At 42.5% G+C, this 20,336-nt stretch overlaps 1 protein-coding gene across 1 annotated transcript in view; it reads left to right on the top strand.

Moving 5' to 3' along the window:
- Window positions 1–20,336, top strand: part of LOC145399794 (dipeptidase 1-like) — a 406,473-nt gene that overhangs the window by 136,649 nt on the left and 249,488 nt on the right. The window contains exon 4 of the mRNA XM_080272342.1: window positions 10,895–10,903. Within this exon, the coding sequence (XP_080128468.1) occupies window positions 10,895–10,903 (9 nt within the window). The remainder of the gene's footprint in view (window positions 1–10,894; window positions 10,904–20,336) is intronic.

The following is a 20,336-nucleotide window of genomic DNA, read 5'->3' as shown; positions in this document are numbered from 1 at the left end:
ATAACCCACTTGGCGGAGAAAATGAAAATGACTTAGAAGTTATCTATTAGTCTAATTGTCTGTAGCCAGATGCCTTAATCCCGTAAGGGATGGCCACAAACAAATCGTCTCCATGTCGCCCAGTCCCCTGCCATTACACTGCCCTACACCTCACACCCCCTTCTCATATATCTCTCCGCTCTATCTCTCCATCTCATCTTCGGTCTCCCCCTCCCTCTTCTCCCTCCACCTCACTCAGATACACTCTCTTCGTTAGTCTCTAAATCTATCCCCTCCAAATGGCCAAACCATCTCAGTGTATTTCTCCCGGCGCTTTCTATCACATCCTCATCCACATCACAACGCTCCTTCAACTCTTGTTGTCAGTCTGCCTCTCCATGTAACTCCACATGCTCCTCTCAAATAACTCATTTCCACTGCTCTCTCTCTCTCTTGATATATATATATATATATATATATATATATATATATATATATATATATATCCTCAATCTCTTCTTATTTCTCCCGACCTCCATCTTTCTCCCCCCCATCTGTCTTCCCCCTCCCTTTCCAGTCCTTCCCATCATTTGTGTGTGTGTGTGTGTGTGTGTGTGTGTGTGTGTGTGTGTGTGTGTGTGTGTGTGTGTGTGTGTGTGTGTGTGTGTGTGTGTGTGTGTGTGTGTGTGTGTGTGTGTGTGTGTGTGTATCCCCATCATCCACCTCCTTCCTTCCTCTTCTCTCACTTTCTTATTTGTTCCCTTCATAATAAAGAAATTTCCACCTCTTCCCTTCCCTCTCCTTTCCGTCCTTCTCACTGCTCTTTTCCCTCAAACCTCGCTCCTCACGTACTCTCCTTTCCTTCTCTCTCGTTCCTCACCCCTTCTCCCTCACTCTCCTCATTTTTTTTGTTTCATTCCCTTCAACCTACTCATATTTCGCCCAACCTCTCTCCTTCTCACTGTCTCCCCTTCCTCCTCCCCAGCCCATCTTCCCCCACCCCCTCTTTTTGCTACCGCTCCTTCTATTTGTGCTCATTTTTCCCGTTCACTCATTAAAATATATTTTTCTTCCCTCTCCCCGTTCTCCCAGTTTCTTTATTTTTAAATAATTTTATTTTAGATCCCTTCACCATCAGAAATTTCCTCCTCTTTCCTCCTTATCCTTCTCTCTCCCCGCCCCCTTCCTCCCCTTCCCTCTCTCTTTTGTTCCTTTCATTGTTAATACTATTTTTTTTTTTTAAATCTTCCTCCAACCCTCTCCCGATCTCTTCCATTCGTCCACCACATTTCCTCCTCCACACACCGTCTCATTTTTTTCCTTCCTTCTCCCTCTCTCTTTCCTCATCCCTTACCATCTTCTCGCTCTCGTACATCTCATCTCCTTTCTCTTATTTTATCTTAGTTTTCCCCGTCAGTCGTCCAGACATCCTTCTCATCTAGCTCTCCTTTCTACGAACTCATTTATTTTTAACTTATTCAATTTTTAGTCTTCTCCAATAAAAAATGTTCCCCCTCCTCTTCCTTATTTCTCTCTCCTCTATTTTTCCTTCTCACTTACCTCCTCCCCTCCCCTTTAATCTCCAATCTCTCCGCTCTCCTTATTCTTTATTTCACGTCCCCGTCCTGGAGGAGCTTGGGGACGGGTATTGTTTTCACTCGGTTTGTCTGATTGTTTGTCTGTCTGTCTGTCTGTTAACATTTACGCGAATGCTACTAGTGCGATTTTGACTAAAATTACAGGGATGATGGACTACGGCCTTCTGAGCACCTGATTATATCTTGGGCCATACTGGGCCAAGGCCCAGGCTGTAGGCCCCCCCCCCCCAAAAAAAAAAAAAAAAAAAACGCCATTTCACCATAACTCCTTTCAAATTCGTAATATCGACACCAAAACCTAACGGTGCATCTTTCAAATCTGCATCTTATAGCATGCCTCATTACATCAGGGGGGTCACTCCTCAGTTAGCGGTTGGGGGGGTCAGTGTCAGATGGGTCGGGTCTAAAATTTCGAATTTACTCCAGATTTGATATGTGACAACTTTGACTAGATATCCTGTTGTGCTGATATGTCAGGACGAACATGACTGCCGGGGACAGGCTGGATGTGCCTTGGCACGGCTTCCTGATATTTGTAGTTTCCTCCATCCTCGTCATATTTCCCCCGACCTCATCCTCTTCCCTTCATTCTCCTCTACTCACCTCCTACTCTCCCTCTCCTGTCTCGCCTCATCTGTTTTTTCCTCAATCATCAATATATCTTTTTCATCTTTCTCTTGCTTTTACCCACGTCTGTTTTTATTTTGATTCACCGTCATTCCCTACGATGAGTTCAGTGACATTATATCTCCTCCAACCTCATCCTCTTTCCCGCCGACTTATATTCCTCAGGTTCTCTCCCCTTGCGTCTTCCTCCTCCCTCCGGCCTTCTCTTATCTACGTTTGTTTCTCCCATTCAATCATCCAAACACCTTTCTCCTTCCCTTCTCCTCTTTCTCACTACATTTTTTTTTTTTTTCATTTTTAGTGTCCTTCATTTAAAAGTTACCTCCTCTCCCTTTTCCCTCTTCTCCCCCTCCCCCTCCTGCCACATTCCCTTCTCACTGTACTGTATATTTCATTTTTTCTTATTTCCACTTTTCATTTATCTTTAGCTTCTACATAATTTCCTCCGACCTTTCCTCACCGCTCCCCCTTTCCTTCATCCGCACCTCCATCTGTCTTTGTCTGTTTTTTCCCCTTATATCCCTCCAATCCCTTCCAAGCCTCCCTACCCCTCCCCAACCTTCCTCCTCTGTCCTGCTTTTTCACTGATTATTTTTTCTCCTCCCTCACCGCCTCGCATTCCCCCAGCCTTATTCCCCCAGCCTGTCTCCTCTCCGCCTCCTTACTTGCTGTAAATATAACTTCCTCTCTCACTCACAAATACCCTTTCCACCTCTCTCTCTCTCTCCCCTCTCCTCCTCTTCAACACTCCCTCCCTCCAGTTGACTTATTTTTGTTCATCACCCACACACTCCCTTCCACACTTGACTGTTATTGTTTTAGATTTGTCTAAATTCTACAACCCATCCCCTCCAGTTCTCCTCCCTTATTATATTCCTGTCTCCATACTCCTTGTTTTCTCACTCTTCCTCTTGTTTTTCTCCCTCTTTCCCTCTTCCTCTCTCCCTCCTCTTCTTTTCCCCGCTTTGCTTGAACACTGTGACTGTCAGGGTTTCTTGAAGCGAAACAAAAGTGTCTGGTGTCAGCCGAAAGAAATACTTGGATGGGTTTCCTCTTTCTTCCCTGTTATCGAATGGCAAATCTCTGTTTCATTCGTAATAGTTTCCCAACCATATTCGAATTTTACCTGGCGTAAATGAGAGAAAAATAATTCGGTGATAACAGAATAAATAAATAAATAAATAAATAAATAAATAAATATATATATATACACACACACACACACACACACACACACACACACACACACACACACACACACACACATATATATATATATATATATATATATATATATATATATATATATATATATGTGTGTGTGTGTGTGTGTGTATAAAAGTACTCACGGTGAAGGGGCTAAATTCCCTTCATCACCATTATCATCAATCATCGTCATCATCCTGGCCATTTTTCCGTTTCCTTTCCTTATCTCCCACCGGTTTAGCCCAGCCCCACTTCCCCCTTCACTTCTCTTTTCCTCCCCACTCCACTGTCCTCGTCTCCTTCTCCCCTTCTCTTCTTCTTCCCCTCTCCTCCTTCACTTCCTGCTCTCCCACTTCCCCTCATTTCTCCCGTTTCTCACTCCCCTACATCCCGTCTCCCCCTCCACCCCTTCTTTCTTTCCTCTCCTTCTCTCTCCGTACCCGCCTGACCCCTCTCTCCTTGCTATTTTAGTCTCTCAGTTGTTTTTCCATCACCTTAACAGCTCCTCTCGACAGATACGGATTCCAGACTCAAAAAATTCATACGCTCCGAAATTAACCCTCAAAAGCTTTATCCAGAAAATTATGTCCATGAATCACGTTGAGGTGCACAGCGTGAAAAACCATTAAACAGAGAGAGAGAGAGAGAGAGAGAGAGAACTGGTGGGGTAATGAAATAAGCAGCATAATTTTTGACCATAATGCGCGATAAAAATTAGTGGAGTAATAATGCTGGAGAAACGCGCACACACACACACACACACACACACTTACAAATGAGCCCTACGAACATTTTCATATACACACAAACACACGTACTACAAATGTACCCTACTCTACTGCAACACACACACACACACACACACACACACACACACACACACACACACACACACACTGACCACCGCCTCCCCCATACACACCCACCGACACCCACACCCGAGCTTAGTTTTAACCCCGCATATATAGCTAGTAAATGCACTCACCCAATCACCCACACCCATCGCAGCTGCCGTCCGAACCAGCCCTGCCACTGAAATAACGCGCTAACAATGGCAGGCTTCACTGATACCAACCCCACTGTTAATTAATATCCCGGACAGCGACACCGCCACAGTGAAGGATATTCCATTATCGATGAAAGAGAGCAGAATGATGACGATGATGATGATGGTGATGATGATGGTGATGATGATGATGATGGTGATGATGACAGTGGTGGTGGTGGGACTTGGACAGGTACACTACGTCGAGTTCTCCCTATCAGTTATGGTCTATGGTTCTTTAATATCCCCTTGGAACTAGCGGCACATAGATATCTATTCATCGATATCTGTCTGTCCATCTGTCTGTTTTTCTATCTGCGTATCTCTCTCCCTCTCTATCTATCTATCTGTCTCTACCTATCTATCTAGCTATTTATCTAAACTCCTTTATGTGTCTTGATTTCACAATAACGTAAATTGTTCAGATGGAAATAAAACCTTTAAAAAAAATCACTGTGGACATAATTTTTCCATTTAATCGTTTTGCCGCGATGACGTGTTCTTTATTCTTGGTACTCCCTGGCAATTATATTTAACACGGGGGCGATTCTTGTAGTGGCGATATTAATGAGGACTGTACCTCAATTTCTGCCTTTTGAAATTTCTCATAAATATAATCGTCTTTGTTCGGGACAGTGAAATACAAAAAGACGCTGTTTCCTTTACTACGAAAGGGGTTCATACGCTAAACATAATCGTCCATGGGCAGCAGAGAACTAAAATAGGGATATCATCGTCCTGAAAATATTGAGCTTACGGCCCGGTGTTAAACAATGAATGTGAGATCTTACTAAGCTCTCCTGCCTCATTTAGGGGAGTATGAAGGGTGGAAATCTTGCTTCATTAAATCGGAACCCCAAATGTGCGAGGGGATCATTGGTCACGACTGTACGTGCTGACGGGACTGCTTTCATGTGGGCGAGGGTGAGGTACATGCCGTGCGATATGCTGCCAAGTTATTTCTGTCGAGAATATAGGCAAGACTGGCTTCAAAACAGAGCAGTAACCAACGCTGAAATCCTACTCGAATATAAGAAGCCCCTTTAGTCCGATGACGTATACTTGATCAATCCAGCGATGCAGGTTAGTATTACAGTATTTTCGGCATCTCGTCTTATACGGCTGCACGATATTCAGCCGGTGTGTGTGTGTGTGTGTGTGTGTGTGTGTGTGTGTGTGTGTGTGTGTGTGTGTGTGTGTGTGTGTGTGTGTGTGTGTGTGTGTGTGTGTGTGTGTGTGTGTGAGGATCTTGTATTGGTACTGTATCGGCTATATCCGTGTGTGTCAGAGCCTACAGCCCGTATGCCATCGATATGACTCGACAGAGTGTGAACAAATGCTGTCATATGCATGGACACACGTTACCACCAGCAAACACACACACACACACACACACACACACACACACACACACACACACACACACACACACACACACTCCTTCAATCCGGTTACATGCTTCAAAATGATCCGTACTAGTATTAGACGCTGTTAATAAACTTAGCAAAGGCCACAACACATGAGAGGATTAATGAAGGGCAGCCTACATCTATCTCGTACACCACTTTAAGTATCCCCTAAGCTGAATCTTGGTCTGCTAGTAGGTTGAATAAACTAGGGAAAAAAAGATCACCGAACTGGATATGGCTAATATCTCTACGGCTGGAATCAAACCTTAATACAAGGCAAGGTACTGCTGGCTGTGAGACGAATGCAATAATCACTAACCTTTTGTGGATCCATGAAACATTTAACTGGTCTTGACTTCCTCTGTAAGTACGAAAACGAGTCTTTCCAAGAGGCAATTTCTGTCTTGCTTCCCCTGCTTCTCTATTCCCGTCTTTGACTTATGGAATAGTTATAGCCTGTATTATAACAGGCAGCGTAGAAAGAACCAATAGTCATTCCAGTTTGCTCTTCTTTGTACTCGTTTGTGCTGTCAGTATATTTGTTACATAAACGGGGTACGATTTGCTCCCAAAGTTAAAGGATTTTGCGGGCGGGGAACAGTGCTGGAACATGCCTGTGTGTTAAAGCGCGCCGAAATATAAATGGTGGCGTCAAAACCAGGCCGTGGCAGCCCCAGTAATTCGGAGAATTTGGCGAAGCTGTTTATAGTTCTTGCCTCTGGCTTGTCGCTTCCAGACATGTGATGGTGATGTCATTATTCGGTTTGTGGATTGAAATGGGAGTAGTATGACTAGTAATCGTCTGACGGTGGCGAGCAGGAATATTTTAAGATTTCACCAATACTGAAAACGTTTATGAAGACTGTGGTAAGGTGGATAGGTGGATGGTGGATAGGCAGAGTGACTGATGGTGGAACAGAGGGTGGCGAGTGATAAGGCAAATGTAGGGCACTGGTAAATGTTGATATAATAAAAAAAAGAAAGTCCGCAAAAACTGTTCCTTCCAAAGAAAGTAGAAAAGCGGAAAATCAAAATCAAGATCACATATACGTAGTGGGAGAGACAGGCTGACGAAAATAGTTCCACAACTAATCATTTACATTCATAAAGGCCTGAGAATGTTGATCAGCTCTTACTCGACAGAGATGGACATAATACTGTAGGGTTGAGAGTGTGTACCTAAATTGGTGGTCCGAGCCCACCCAGCTGAAAGAGATGTACTTAGAGAGTTCAGAAAAGAGACAACTCGAGAAAAACAATACCTAAGAGAGCAGTGTAACACGGCGGCGAAGAGTGTGGCTAAAGTGGCTAAAGGGAATCAGTGAGACAATAGGAGCTGATCTGACAGAAAGTCTTTGATTTCACCCTGTTTAAATAAGCTGAAAGTTGTCAGCCCTCCCCTTCCTCACACACACACACACACACACACACACACACACACACACACACACACACACACACACACACACACGAGAATCGTGGTAAGGCACGGAATGCTGGTGGTGAAGCATGAAGGTAGGTGGAAAGGCGGAGAGGACTGACGGCGAAGCCAAGTGCTGGTGGTGGTGGTAGTGGTGAGGTATAGTGCGGTGGGAAGTACAATCGTAATGCGAAGGAGGGTGGTGAGTGGTGGATGGTGAGGCTGACGGTGGTTGTTGGTGAGGTAGGAATGGTGGGTGATGGAACAGATTAGGCAGAGGACTGGAGGGGAAACAGAATAATGTAAAGCTTAAATTACAATCCCAGCGAGGTACTGAGCAACATGGTAAGGTAACGCAGAAGCGAAACAGACCTAACGATCCTGACCTGGGCTGAAGGAGTAAGGGTGGTGAGGGAGGGTGGGAGTGAGAATGGTAATAGAGGGTGGGGAGGAAGAGAAGATGACGAGGGAGTAAGTGAGGATGTAAGAGCGGGTGGTGAGGGAGAAAGGGTGGCGAAGGAGGGGGTGAGTATGGTAAGGGAGATAGGGTGGCGAGAGAGGGAGTGAGTATGATAAGGGAGAAAGGGTGGTAAGAGACATAAGGTGGCGAGGGAGAAAGGGTGGCGAGGGAGTAAGGGTGGTGAGGGAGTGAGGTTAATGTTGAATAATGGGTGTGTGTGAGGGAGAGTCGGCCGGGATGCGAGAAGAGGGAATGTTGTTGTTGGTCAGAGTGATAGCTGAGTTAGTCTGAGTTTGTTGCAAGAGAAAGGGAAATGAATTACTCCGAGACCGTCGTAACAGAAAGATAATTGCTTCTGGGCAGCGAATTATTCTGAGTTCGTCGTTAGAGTAAAGGGAATGAATTAATGGGAGCGTCGCATTATATTTCCCGCTCGACAATCACGTCCAAGCGAGAGGAAGTGGCAGGAGGAAAAGTTCGAGTAGGTGGTAAGAGAAAGAGAAATGGATTAGTCTGAGCTCGTCTTAAGTGGGAGATAAATGCTTCCAGTGATTTAAAATTCTCTTCAGCTCGAGATTTATGATGCTGGGGTTCACAGTGATGAAGGAAACATTTCGAGCTCGTGGCAAGAGAAAAGTGAAGGAATTACTCTGGGACGATGGTAGCACTGAGATGAACGATTCTTGTGATTTAAACGGTTGAGTCACGTTTAGCGAAGAGGAAGTGGAGGAAGAATTATTCTGCATTCGTCATAACAGAAAAGTAATAAGTTAGTAAGAGTATGTCGCAAAAGAATGAGGAATACCTCTGTGATTTAAATCTGTCTTTTCATGGATAATCACGTTTAACCGCATTGTCTTCTACTTAATTCCTGATGCCTCCACAATATTATTTTTACTACGGGGACGAAGCGGTGTCCATTGAACCCGTCCACTATGAAAGCTCTCTTCCTGTGCAATACAAGATCATTAGATATCAGCATGAACAAAGTGAACCATACGTCACTGGACTGAAAAGGTTATGGAAGAGGGAGTGTTGTTGAGGATCAAAGAAATGGTGAAAAGTGTTTATTAATCTGGATTCGTTGCAACGTAAGTGAAAGATGAATGCGTTAAAAGTCGGCCTGTTTTCATCTGAGTGAACCGGTCCACTTTCACAACTAAATTATTAAGTACTGACTGCGTTACCTTCGATGAGCCTGAGTAATGGAGTACAAATGTCTCCTAAGGTACTAGTTGCTCCGACCCTCCAAAATTACTACGCTTGGCCATCAACAGCTGAATGAGGTTAGGAATATCTGTCAGGTGTGAGTCAATGCACTGTTAGTGTTATAACTTCCCTTACTCTGAAAAACACGTCCCAGGAGTGTTGCTGGAGGTAAAAATTATAGACGGATATAGGGTTCGGCGAAAGAAAAAAGGTGAATGAATTACTTTGAGGCCGTCGAGAGTAAAAGACAAAAGCTTCCTTACCTCGAACATCACACTTATTCAGAAAATGATTTGGTGTTGTAGGTATGAGTGATGGTGGAATTAATCAAAGTTCGTCGGAAGAGAGGGGAATGAATTAAAACTAGTTCACTGTGATAACGTATATATATTTATCTTGCTACCTCCAGACGAATCTTGTTAACTTAAGAATAATGCCTTAGTGTGAAGAGGTTAAATGAAGCCCATACCTTACCCTTTCATTTCGGGAAAAAATAAAAATCTCTACGTAAAAGCGTTTAGGGAGGGCAGGAACAAAACCAAAAAGACGTCATAGTGTTGAAAGAGTTAAGGCTTGCATATTAAAGTTCGTTTAACTCTAAATTCACGCGTAAATAACAAAAAGATTTACAATTACTGGGGGTCAGAGTGATGGGATTAATCTGGGCTCGAAAAACAAAGGAAATCGAATTATTTTGACACCGTTGGAAGAGAAAGATAAATGCTTCTAGGATATGACACGAGAGAGGGGGATGAATTCCGCTGAGGCTGTTGTATTAAATTCCCCTTAGTTTGACATTTTTATAACTCTTGGATATGGGGAAATATTGCTGGAAGTAATGGAGAAATTCGTTTGAATTCGTTGCAAGAGGAAGGGGAACGATTTGCTTTGTGACCATCCAAACAGAAAGACAAAAGCTTCTCGGGAATTACTTACTTTCGGTTCGTCGTAAGGGAAGGGAACTTGTTTTCAGATCGTCACAAGTGAAACATAATTACTTTTAGGAAATTACCATTGAGTTCATTGTGATAGAGAAGGGAATGAATTACTTTTGAGGACATGTTAAATTCTCTTTAGCGGGAGGGTCATGCTTTACCCCTCTCCTATGGCATATTTCTCGCCCGACTTTGCTACTTTCAGAAGTTTTAGTTCAGCTTAGGGAAGATTTTCAGACTGGACGGGTTAGACCTAGCTTTCCTAAACTCTTTCACTAACAGAAGTCCTTCCAAGTTGAATAAACTCCTCCGGTGGCAGCAAGACTGTAATAAGAAAATAGGTGCCGGATTTAAGGCAGCAGAGATAGGAAAGTGCTGTTGGAGACCAGGGTTATAGAGGAACTTGATTATTTACACGAGAAATGAGGTTGAATTACTCTGTGCCCGTCCTAAGAGAAAGGTTAAAGTTTTGCGTGATTTAAAAGTCTCAACAGCTTGAAAATCACGGCTAAAGACGAAAAAGTGTTTGTTGTTGGCTGATGGCAGAATGACAGACTATTTAAAGACAGAGATAAAGGATTCTAATAACTCCTCATCTATAAATATCTGTCCGGCTTTGAAATCACGCCTATACTCTTATCATTTTAACTTGGCCTAAAACTGCCCTCTTTCCATCTTACATGTCCAGTTGTAATAGCAGATGAACACTAGAATAAGATACTAGTCACGAAGAGTGTTATGGAAAGAATGTAAAGCCGCTGTTCTGTCTTTCTGTCATTGATCTACATGATATAAGCTGCAAAAGAAATATATATTGTCTTTTCTTCAGTTTCATTCCTCTTTTTATTTGGAAGCTTATGGTGTAGAGAGAAATGATGCTGGAGATGAGAGTGATGGAGAAAGAGGTACATTTCCGGTCGACAATTCCATTCCACCTGAGTAACTCAGCAAGATTTCATTAGGTTCTGACTCTTTTTCGATATGGTTAGAGAAGCTCTTGGGGGAGCTGGTGGTGGTGCAGTGGGTACAGACCTCGATTACTGCCCGAAAGGATGGGGCAAGAAAATGGGGCAAGAAACAGTTTGTCGATATGTTTCGCCAAATCATTGTTTACAGATTTCCATTGTCTTATGACAGGCCATAAAAAAATACACCCCGTTACTACGATCATACCGGTTCCGAATAAGACCGCCTTAGCAAGTATTCTATCTGAATGGTGGGTATTAGTGCTTAGACAACGACATGTGAAGCCGTGTAAAATGTACCACGGGTGCGCCTTAGGGGCGCACTGTCTAATTTTTGTCCAAGGTCAGAAACACAATTCTTCTTTTAGAACTAAAATCGCGTTTTGTGTCTGCACTAAAAAGATGCTACCGTTTAACTCCGCCATAAAAACATTGAATTAAATGAGTGACGATGTTCCCTGATGGAGGAATTAAACTGTGGTGAGGAAGGGTCTTAAAAACGAAGCCTAAAAATACCTTCTAAAATTCCACCGAGAAGTTCATAGCGGGCTAACCCGGGAAGAAGACGGAGTAATTTGAATTAGGCTCATTAGAGGAGGGCAAAATGTTATTACGTTCCTGGGATTCAAGTCTGGGGAATTAGTGTGGAGTGTGTCTGGAATACAGACCGTATAATTTTACACACTAATTCACTTAGCAACCACAAATGAAAATAACCAAGGCTCTTCCTTACCTAAATGCTGAAATATTAACCCTTCAGCTCGATGATATATTTTTTTACTCTGACAAAACTCCGGATAGCCATATACTACTCTGGATGAATTTTCGAACACTGGAGGGCTTAAATATACTGTAGCTGTCACTAATCCTTTCACTATTAAAGGTCAGTCCTAAGGTAAAGAAAGTAGTCTGGCTGAAACAATGGAAGAGAAACTGGGTATCAAGTTTATAGGAGTTAATCACGTCAGTCTGATAATGTGTTTAATATTGTCATTCTGTTTTGGACAGACTTTTCGAGCACCAAGAGTTATATATACAGCTTTCACCAACCCTTTTATAAATGGAGGTCTGTCCTAAGTTGAATAAAATCGTTTGGTGGTAACAATAAAAGTTTTAAGAACGTCATTGTACTAAAGGGTTTCTGCGAGTAAAAGCTTAACAGCAACAGTTTACTCCTCTCATTCTCAAGACAACTCTAGTACTTTGTTCCAGCTAGCATCAAGCGATTTTATTCAGCTGAGGAGTATAGGAGCCTGGGAATGCAGATACTGTCACTATCAATGTTCTCTTAACCGGGACAACTAAGCATTCTGTTCCAGCTAACGCCAGATAACTATACTTAACTGAGAGTATATTACAGGAGCCTCAAACACTTAACTCTCTCATGATCCAGACATCCCTAGTACTGTGTTCTTTCTACCCCAAACAATATTCAGCTGAGGGTGAGTCATAGGAACCTGGGTATATACTGATACCGTTAATCCCCTCGGGGTCGGGACAACTTTATTAATCTGTTGCAGCTCACGCCATACGATATTATGCAGTTGAGAGTGAGGAACAGGAGCCTGGGTGTTAAGTTTAAAACGTTGCTCTTCGTTTTGTGCCGTAAAAAATATAGCCAGCTGCCTTTTACTACCCTGTGGAGAGAAGCAATTGTGGTCATGCAGCGGCGATGGCAAATGAAAATATACGGTACTGCAATTTTGTGCCTGTCACCCCTCCAATTCTCTGTGCCTTCATTAACTTTTCAACTACAAGAGGATTCACCAAAGCTGGTATAAAATCGCTTGGAAATGGAAAGAATAAACCAGAATCTAGACGTCACATTACTGACAAGGCTAAAAAAAATAGGTACTACTACACCGAAGCAGATACATACTCTGTACAGGAGGGAAGGGTTATTATGCAAAGTAGCCGAGGCAGTAAATAACCGTAGACTCTAATGTGATCACCAGACACATTAGGCACAACATTAGTCAGTGAGGCAGCGGCAGCCAGCAATCTCTCTTCTTAACTGCACATTTACAGGCCGCGGCTGCGAGATTATGCCAAGTCACTCACTAATTACACGATGCAGACCCCAGTTTTAACAGTACAAATGAGGCAAGGCGTAGAGCATCCTAAACATGTTCCTTCCGAAGAAAACAAGCAAGATAGAAATCCAAATTCAACTTTCGTTCATTTGGCGATGACCAAATGCACTGCATTTGTTCAAAGACAGGGAGACATATGCACTGGAGAGACAGACTAAGGAAAACAGTTCCACCACTGAACAGTTGAATGCGTGAAAGACTGAGAGTACAGATTAATGCTTGCATTAGAGATGTTGACAGAAAAAGGGTGAAACTCTGTAGGCAGACGGGTGCTGTTTGCAAGAAAGGAGTTGAAAAGAACACTCCACAAAAAACAGTAATAGATGAGAAACAGAGATAAATGCAACACTGTGGCGAAGAAAGAACTCAGTGAGGGGAAGAAAGCTAAGAAAACTCTCAAACCTGATCCTGTTTATAAGTGTTGCATGTGGTGAGCTTTACCTGCAAGGATCCCTCGCGTCTAGATTCCCCTCTCATCAAACTTCCTGACAGGGAATCCTCGACCAAAGCTGACCCTTGTGATTAAGAATCCCTCATTTACTTACTAATTAAATGGGTACTTGTGCAGTCTGTGATCACTGTGAGATGGTAATTATCAATGAAACACCAAATCAGACCTTTCATTGCTTCTTAACACTAGAAAAGCACTATATAAACATGAGAAAAATACACTAAGTTCATCACAATCGGTAATGGTCATTCACTTATCCCTCCTTCTTTAACTTGGCTCCATAATCTACAGTAGTTCTGGGATACTGGTATGATATTTTGGCTGCATTTAACATAACTCCAGTTATTCATTTGTTTATTTTACTTAAATCTAAGCCATAGAGAAATAATCTTACCTCTAATATTCCAAGAAAGAGTCTAGACGCAAGCTGCCCTTCCATAACGACGCCATCTCCCAGACACCCAAGGCCATGGTTCTTTCACACTCCACATTACCTTTAATGTATTAGAAAAACACAGACTCCTTGGTAAGTAACTCTTGACTATTTGTCAGATTATATTTTATCATAAACGGTGGGAAAATCACCTTAGTTACTTAGTTGAAAAACTAAACAAATCGTTCTCCTTCTTGTTTACGGATAACTAAAATAGGCTATTCTCTCCTGTCTCATACAGAGGTAAATTGCAATGAGCACCTTGCCACTGTTATTTCCTAATGACATCAGTTAGGAACCTGCAACTAAGGAAAGTAGTTATAGCATGTTTTTCAGAGGGATTTCGGTCATAATATCAATGAAAAACCCCTAGGGTTACTACATCCCCCTCCCCTACCCCCCACCCACACATATTAATACGAGAGCTGTACGCCACAAGAGGAAGATCTCTACAAAGTGAGCAGATGAGTGTAGGCAAAACAATGCACAGAGTCAATTCAGCACATCTAACCATTCCGAAGCCGCTTTAGCTAAGATAAAATAGACCAAGAGAAGGAGGGACCCCACCGATAAAGAAAGATGATGATGAACTGAGTTGGTTCATTATGTCAAGTATCTCACAAAATGCCCATAATAATCGTAGTTGTGAGATTATGTCTAGTTTCAGAAACTGCAAGCCAATAGGTCACATATGTCAAATCTCAGTAACTGCAAGCCTGTAGGTCACAATTATCATTATTTCAAGTTCCTCTACATATAAGCACACATGTACGTCGCATTTCGGTGTTATGTCAATTGTAACTTTTTGCACGATTCTAAAACCATAGTTGAGAGATTATTTCGAGCATGAATATACGTCGCATTTGAAAAGAGATTACAGTACGTCAAGACCCTCAGTATTTACATGCTAATAGGCCAATGTTTGGAGATTAGGCTAAGTCTCTATATCTGCCTGCTTACTTATAGCCACACTTAAGAAAAATAACAAATTCAACCTTTATCTGTACTGTACTCTCAATTCCCAGCATGTAGAGATGATGTCAATAGACTTTCCCTCTAAATACGCTTAACAACTTCATCATCAGCATTCTTACACGTTATTTATGTACTCGATGAATATGGTATGTGAGTTTTTTGTCTATCTGTCTGTCTTTGTGCATTTTACGTCTGTCTGTCTGTCTGTCTGTCTGTCTCTGTCTGTCTCTCTCTCTCTCTCATCCAGCGACCAGCCACACACAGTCATTTACAAGCCAGCAAAAATATTCCACAAAACAATTATCCAGCTCTTGAAAATACCACTTCCATTTATCTGCCAACACTTACACCAGACGAGGGCCACGTGTCTGCCTATCCTGTTGGACCAGTTAAATATGTCTATCTATCTCTTTGTCTATTTGCCAGCCTATCGGTCCATCTACTTACCTTTTTGTCTATCTTTTGCGTTTGGCTCTCGTTCTCTGTTCCGTGTTTCCGTCTCTTAGTATGTATTGATGTGAGAATGTATGTATGTATCTGCCTGTCTTCTGTATTGTTATATTGTTGTCTGTTGCCCTTTCCTTTCTCTTAATGTGTCTACCTAACTGTCAGCCTATATGCCTATCTATCTATCTATCTCTCTTCAATGCTTCTCAGTCGTTCTCTCTTGCCCTTTTCCTTCTTTTCTCATATTCTATTTTTTTTTTTTTTTTGTCTGTTCGGTTCAACTTGTGTCTGTTCATCTGACCTAGTCTCTGTTCATCTGTCTGAGTGTCGGTGTATCTATTTCGAGTGCCTGTTCATCTAAGTGAGTGTCTGTTCATCTGCCTGAATGCCTGCTTATCTACTTGAGTGTCTGCTTATCTGTTTGAGTGCCTGATTAACAGTTTGAGTGTCTGTTCATTTGTGTGAGTGTCTGTTCATCTGACTGTCTGTTCACCCGTTTGAGTGTCTGCCCATCTGTTTGACTGTTCATTTGTTTTTCTCTGTTCATCTGTTGCGAGTTCATTTGTCTGTCTTTTCTTGTATTTAGTGTCTGTTTCATTTGCTTCACTGTCTGTTCATCCGTTTGTCCCTCCATCTGTTTGAGTGCCTGACCGCAAGAGTTTAAATTCACCACCACCCACACTGCAATAGGTCGGGGTGTGTGGATCCGATAGCAAAAACTTCATATTTACGTGACGGCCACACATCGTTTAGCCCTGCAGTAGTGAGGTGGGTTCGAGCTCCACACAGATGAGGGTGCTTTACGGTACGATGTTATCATTCGTTTGTCTTCCCATCTGTTTAAGTGTCTGCCCATCTATTTGAGCGTGTTGTCTGTTTTAGTTGGTTTTATTCAGTTTGTCTTCATCTGAGAGTTCCTTCGTCTATCTGTGTCTGTTTCTGCTTTTCTGCCTCGTTTTGTCCTGTTTCTTTTCTAGTTCTGTCTCTCCTGCAACTTAATATGTAGGGGGAGGTGCACTATCCATTTACTTGGTATAGTGCTGCCTTCAGATAACTCTACACTGAGTGACAAGGCAAGTGGTTTCCTGTATTCTAGAAGACCATTTGCTGCATAGGGTGGTAGCCATATACCCAATAAAGAAATGTCTGGCGGTTCAGTGAGTTTACAGTAGAAGCTCCAGTCGGATATGGCCAGTATGAGTACAAGAAATGGTTGGGATTTATTGGTGATAGTACTTGGAGGCATGTAACTGGTCGCCCTGCCATATATGCCCGAACTATACAACCTAGTCCCGGGCCCCTACGATCTAGCTGGTGCTGTGCTGAAATGGATAATGGATGGATTCTACCGTTCAGGTTTAGTCTGTGTGAGAGTATGCTTATTTGTCTGTTTCACGTCTGTCCGTTCATTTCATTGGTAAAATCATAAAACATTGCTTTGAAATGCCGCTATCTTTTTTGCATATTTATTTTTGTTTCAGTGTCCATTGGTCTGCCTCTTTGATATAATTGTTTGATTATCTTTTCGTTGGTACCAATGTTTTTATGACTGTCTATTTAACTGGTACAATTAAATATTCTTGTTATAATTATCTCTCTTCATTGTATCTATCAGTTACTTTCAGGGAGTCTGCTTGTCTGTCTGTGTGATTTATCTGTCTTATATTTCTTTCCTGTTTCTATCTAATACAGCCTGTCTAGATGTCTGCTCGTGTGGCTGTGTGGTATTTAATGTATCTGTTACCAAGTAGCCTACTTTTTCTCTTATTGTATGTCTCATTATTTGTGTGTATGTTATGTTTGTGTCGGTATATCTGAATTTCTTCTTGTGTCAGTCTGACCTTTTTAGTGTCTGGGATCTGTTCACTCTCATCTTAAATGTCGGAACCAACTGCCTAGCCCCGGGCTCCTATGGTCCACATCGGGAAATGTAGGATTGGATGATGGATGGATGGATGGTCTTGATCTGTCTGTAGTACGCATGTTGTCCTACTTTTGTTTGATAGGTTCTCTCTCTCTCTCTCTCTCTCTCTCTCTCTCAACTGTCCCTTCCTCTAACCACTCCCTATTTTTTTTTCTTCTTGGTTTCTCTCCACTTCTTTCCTTATCTGTTCCCCACCCATCCCTCAGTTCTTCCCTTCCCTTACTTCTAGCACCCGCCTCTCCTACGCGATCTCTCTCACTCCTCTTCCCCCTTTCCAGACCAGAAATGGGTGAATTTGACTAATGCCCCGTCCCACCACCACCACCACCACCACCACCACACAAATCACCGCCGCTAAGCCAGCCTCGCCTGTACTAATTAAGGGCAGGTTAGGGTCGGGCTGTCAGGTGATGGATGACGCCTGTCAGCACCACGCCACAAAGCCAACCAACCACCAACCCACCTGGATGATAAATATATGGGACCACAGAGTCTTGGCGTAGGGAGAGACGTGAAATGTCGGTGTTGGCTGAGGGCAGGTTAGATCAGGTTAGGTTAGATAAGGTAAGGGGATAAGGATATAACTGGATTTGTATGTGTTAGAGTTGTGGAGATTGGGTTAGGTTAGCTTTGGGTCTGCTAGGTTAGTTTACGTTAGGTTAGGTTAGTTTAGGTTTGGTTGGTTAGGCAGGAACGTAGACTATCAAAGCTTCAGAAATGGAGGGATTTGGTTCACTAAGCTTAAGTTAGGGTAGGCTTTAGTTATTTGGGACAGGCTGTGTACTTAATTTAGATTAGGTTGGGTTAGGTTTAATTTTGTTTGATTTGGTTAGAGTAGGCTTGGGTAAGGTACTGTCGGAGTTGGGTGAGTCTGGCTAGGTTGACTTAGGTTAGACTGAACCTAATTAGGTCTGGTTAAGTAGGGAGGAACGTGAATTGTTGGAGTGTTAGAGTTTGGAGAGATTTAGAGTGTGTGTGTGTGTGTGTGTGTGTGTGTGTGTGTGTGTGTGTGTGTGTGTGTGTGTGTGTGTGTGTGTGTGTGTGTGTGTGTGTGTGTGTGTGTGTGTGTGTGTGTGTGTGTGTGCGTGCGCGCGCGCGCGCGCGCTATGCACACAGGTGTAACAAAGGAGACTTGCATGCATTAAACAAGCAAGACTGTTAACAAAAGAGACTCATTCCCATCACCTGTAAGTAGCAAAGAGATGGAGAGACTTTTTATTCACATGATTCCCTGTGGGTCCAAACAGCCGCGCTCTGAATCTCCCTATTATGTAAATGAGACAAAATGGATTACAATCCCAAAGACTTTGAAGATGACTGGAACAGTGTTCGTAGGCTATTAAGCTTTTCAACTGAAGCTGAACTGAAGACAAAGAAAATATCAAATCGCCGTCCGAGTTAACGCTGTCAGACTCTTATACTCACTAGTAGTTGAATGAAATCGTCTGGCGTTAGACTGAAGAGAACAGTAGAGGTGTTCCTACCATGAAAGTGTACATGGTACAACTATTAATAATCGGGCCCATATGACTCACTCCCAATTGAATGAGGTCTGGCGTTAGCTGGAGCAATATATAAGAGTTGTCCCGAACATGAGAAACTTAAGAAAGCCACAGATATCATGCAAGAGAATAGTGAATGTAGTATGCAAAACAAATCGCTCAGGGAGAGGTGACAGAATCTCTCTTAGGCCGAGGAGGCGCGAGTCTCAGCCCCCATCTTGACCTACATTCGGTGGGCCAGGTGACACAAAGACATGGGGAAACTCTCAAAAGTTTTTGTCAACTTTCCTACTACCATCTGAGGCGGGAGGTGTAAGGAAGAAACTGAGTATAAAATCTAAGTTTTTGAATCCGATGACGTATTTTAATGGATAATTGTTGTTGCTTCCCGACGACTGTAATTAGCTCAGGGGAGAATTTTTGACCTAGAGGAGTTGGATAAAGAAGCTGGATGAATATAACATGGCGTTAGCTAGAACAAATACAATTTGAGTAGTCTGACAGAGGGGTTAACTCCAGTAATACAGTGAGGTCTTTTGTCTTTTTCTTGTTACCACTGTACGACTTTATATTGCTTAGGCGAGACGTGCCGTGTAATAGGTGGCGACCACTTGCATCAGGTGGCGTATTTTTACCTTATTTTTACTGTCTTCATGCGATTTTAGCAAGTTTTGAAGATACTTTGAGAAATGGAAGGATTACATACAGTTCTGGCAAAATCCTGTCGTACTCTACCCTTTTTAGTCTAACTTGGCCTAAAGTCAACTCTCCCTCTTCGATATTGAATTGTAACAAAAGATCAACACTAGAATATGATGCCAATCACGATGAAGTTCTGTGGATAGAATGCTTAGTCGTACTATTATCTTAGTCTGAACTGAGCTACGTGATAATACCTACAAAAGCAAAAAAATCTGGATCAGACCAAAATAAAGAGAGTATAAAAATATCTGCACTATTAAAAAAAAATAATGAAACAACAAAAGAAAAGATGTCATGAGACTGAAGGTGTTAATGAGGGCTGTATAAACCTGGTGTTCGGAAAAACTCTCCATTATACCATCTACTAGCGTGTGTGTGTGTGTGTGTGTGTGTGTGTGTGTGTGTGTGTGTGTGTGTGTGTGTGTGTGTGTGTGTGTGTGTGTGTGTAATGCAGATTAAACTAGAAAAAGGATTTTGATGAAACTTGGTAGCATAACTGAAATTGGGTCTCAGATGAGACAGTTTCAATATCATGCCATCTGATGATTTCTGACAGCGTGTTTTGAACCCTAATAATTATTGTCCCATTGGTGTTACAATATGTACACATGGAAGAGGCGGAGGGGCATATCCGTGGAGTTTTTCATATATTTTTGAAAAGAGAGAGAGAAAGAGACAGAGAGAGAGATACATCTTCACTCCGAAGTCTATTACTTCACTGAAGATACAAACAGGCGATTTTATTCAGCAGAAAATGGTGGCAGGTGTGAATGTGGAGGTAGTGATGGCCGTGATAACGATGGTGGTGGTGGTGGTGGTGGTAGCTGTGATGATGATGGTGGTGGTGGTAACTGATGATGATGGTGGTGGTGGTATATGTGATGATGATGGTGGTGGTGGTAGATGTGACGATGATGGTGGTGGTGGTGGCTGCTGTGATAATGATGGTGATGGTG

This window comes from Coenobita brevimanus, chromosome 50 (genome assembly GCF_032717465.1).
Source record: "Coenobita brevimanus isolate Jiangsu-jjx chromosome 50, ASM3271746v2, whole genome shotgun sequence".
Taxonomy (NCBI): domain Eukaryota; kingdom Metazoa; phylum Arthropoda; class Malacostraca; order Decapoda; family Coenobitidae; genus Coenobita; species Coenobita brevimanus.
The sequence above is the reverse complement of the archived record's forward strand: the minus strand, read 5'-3'. Positions and strand labels throughout refer to the sequence as shown.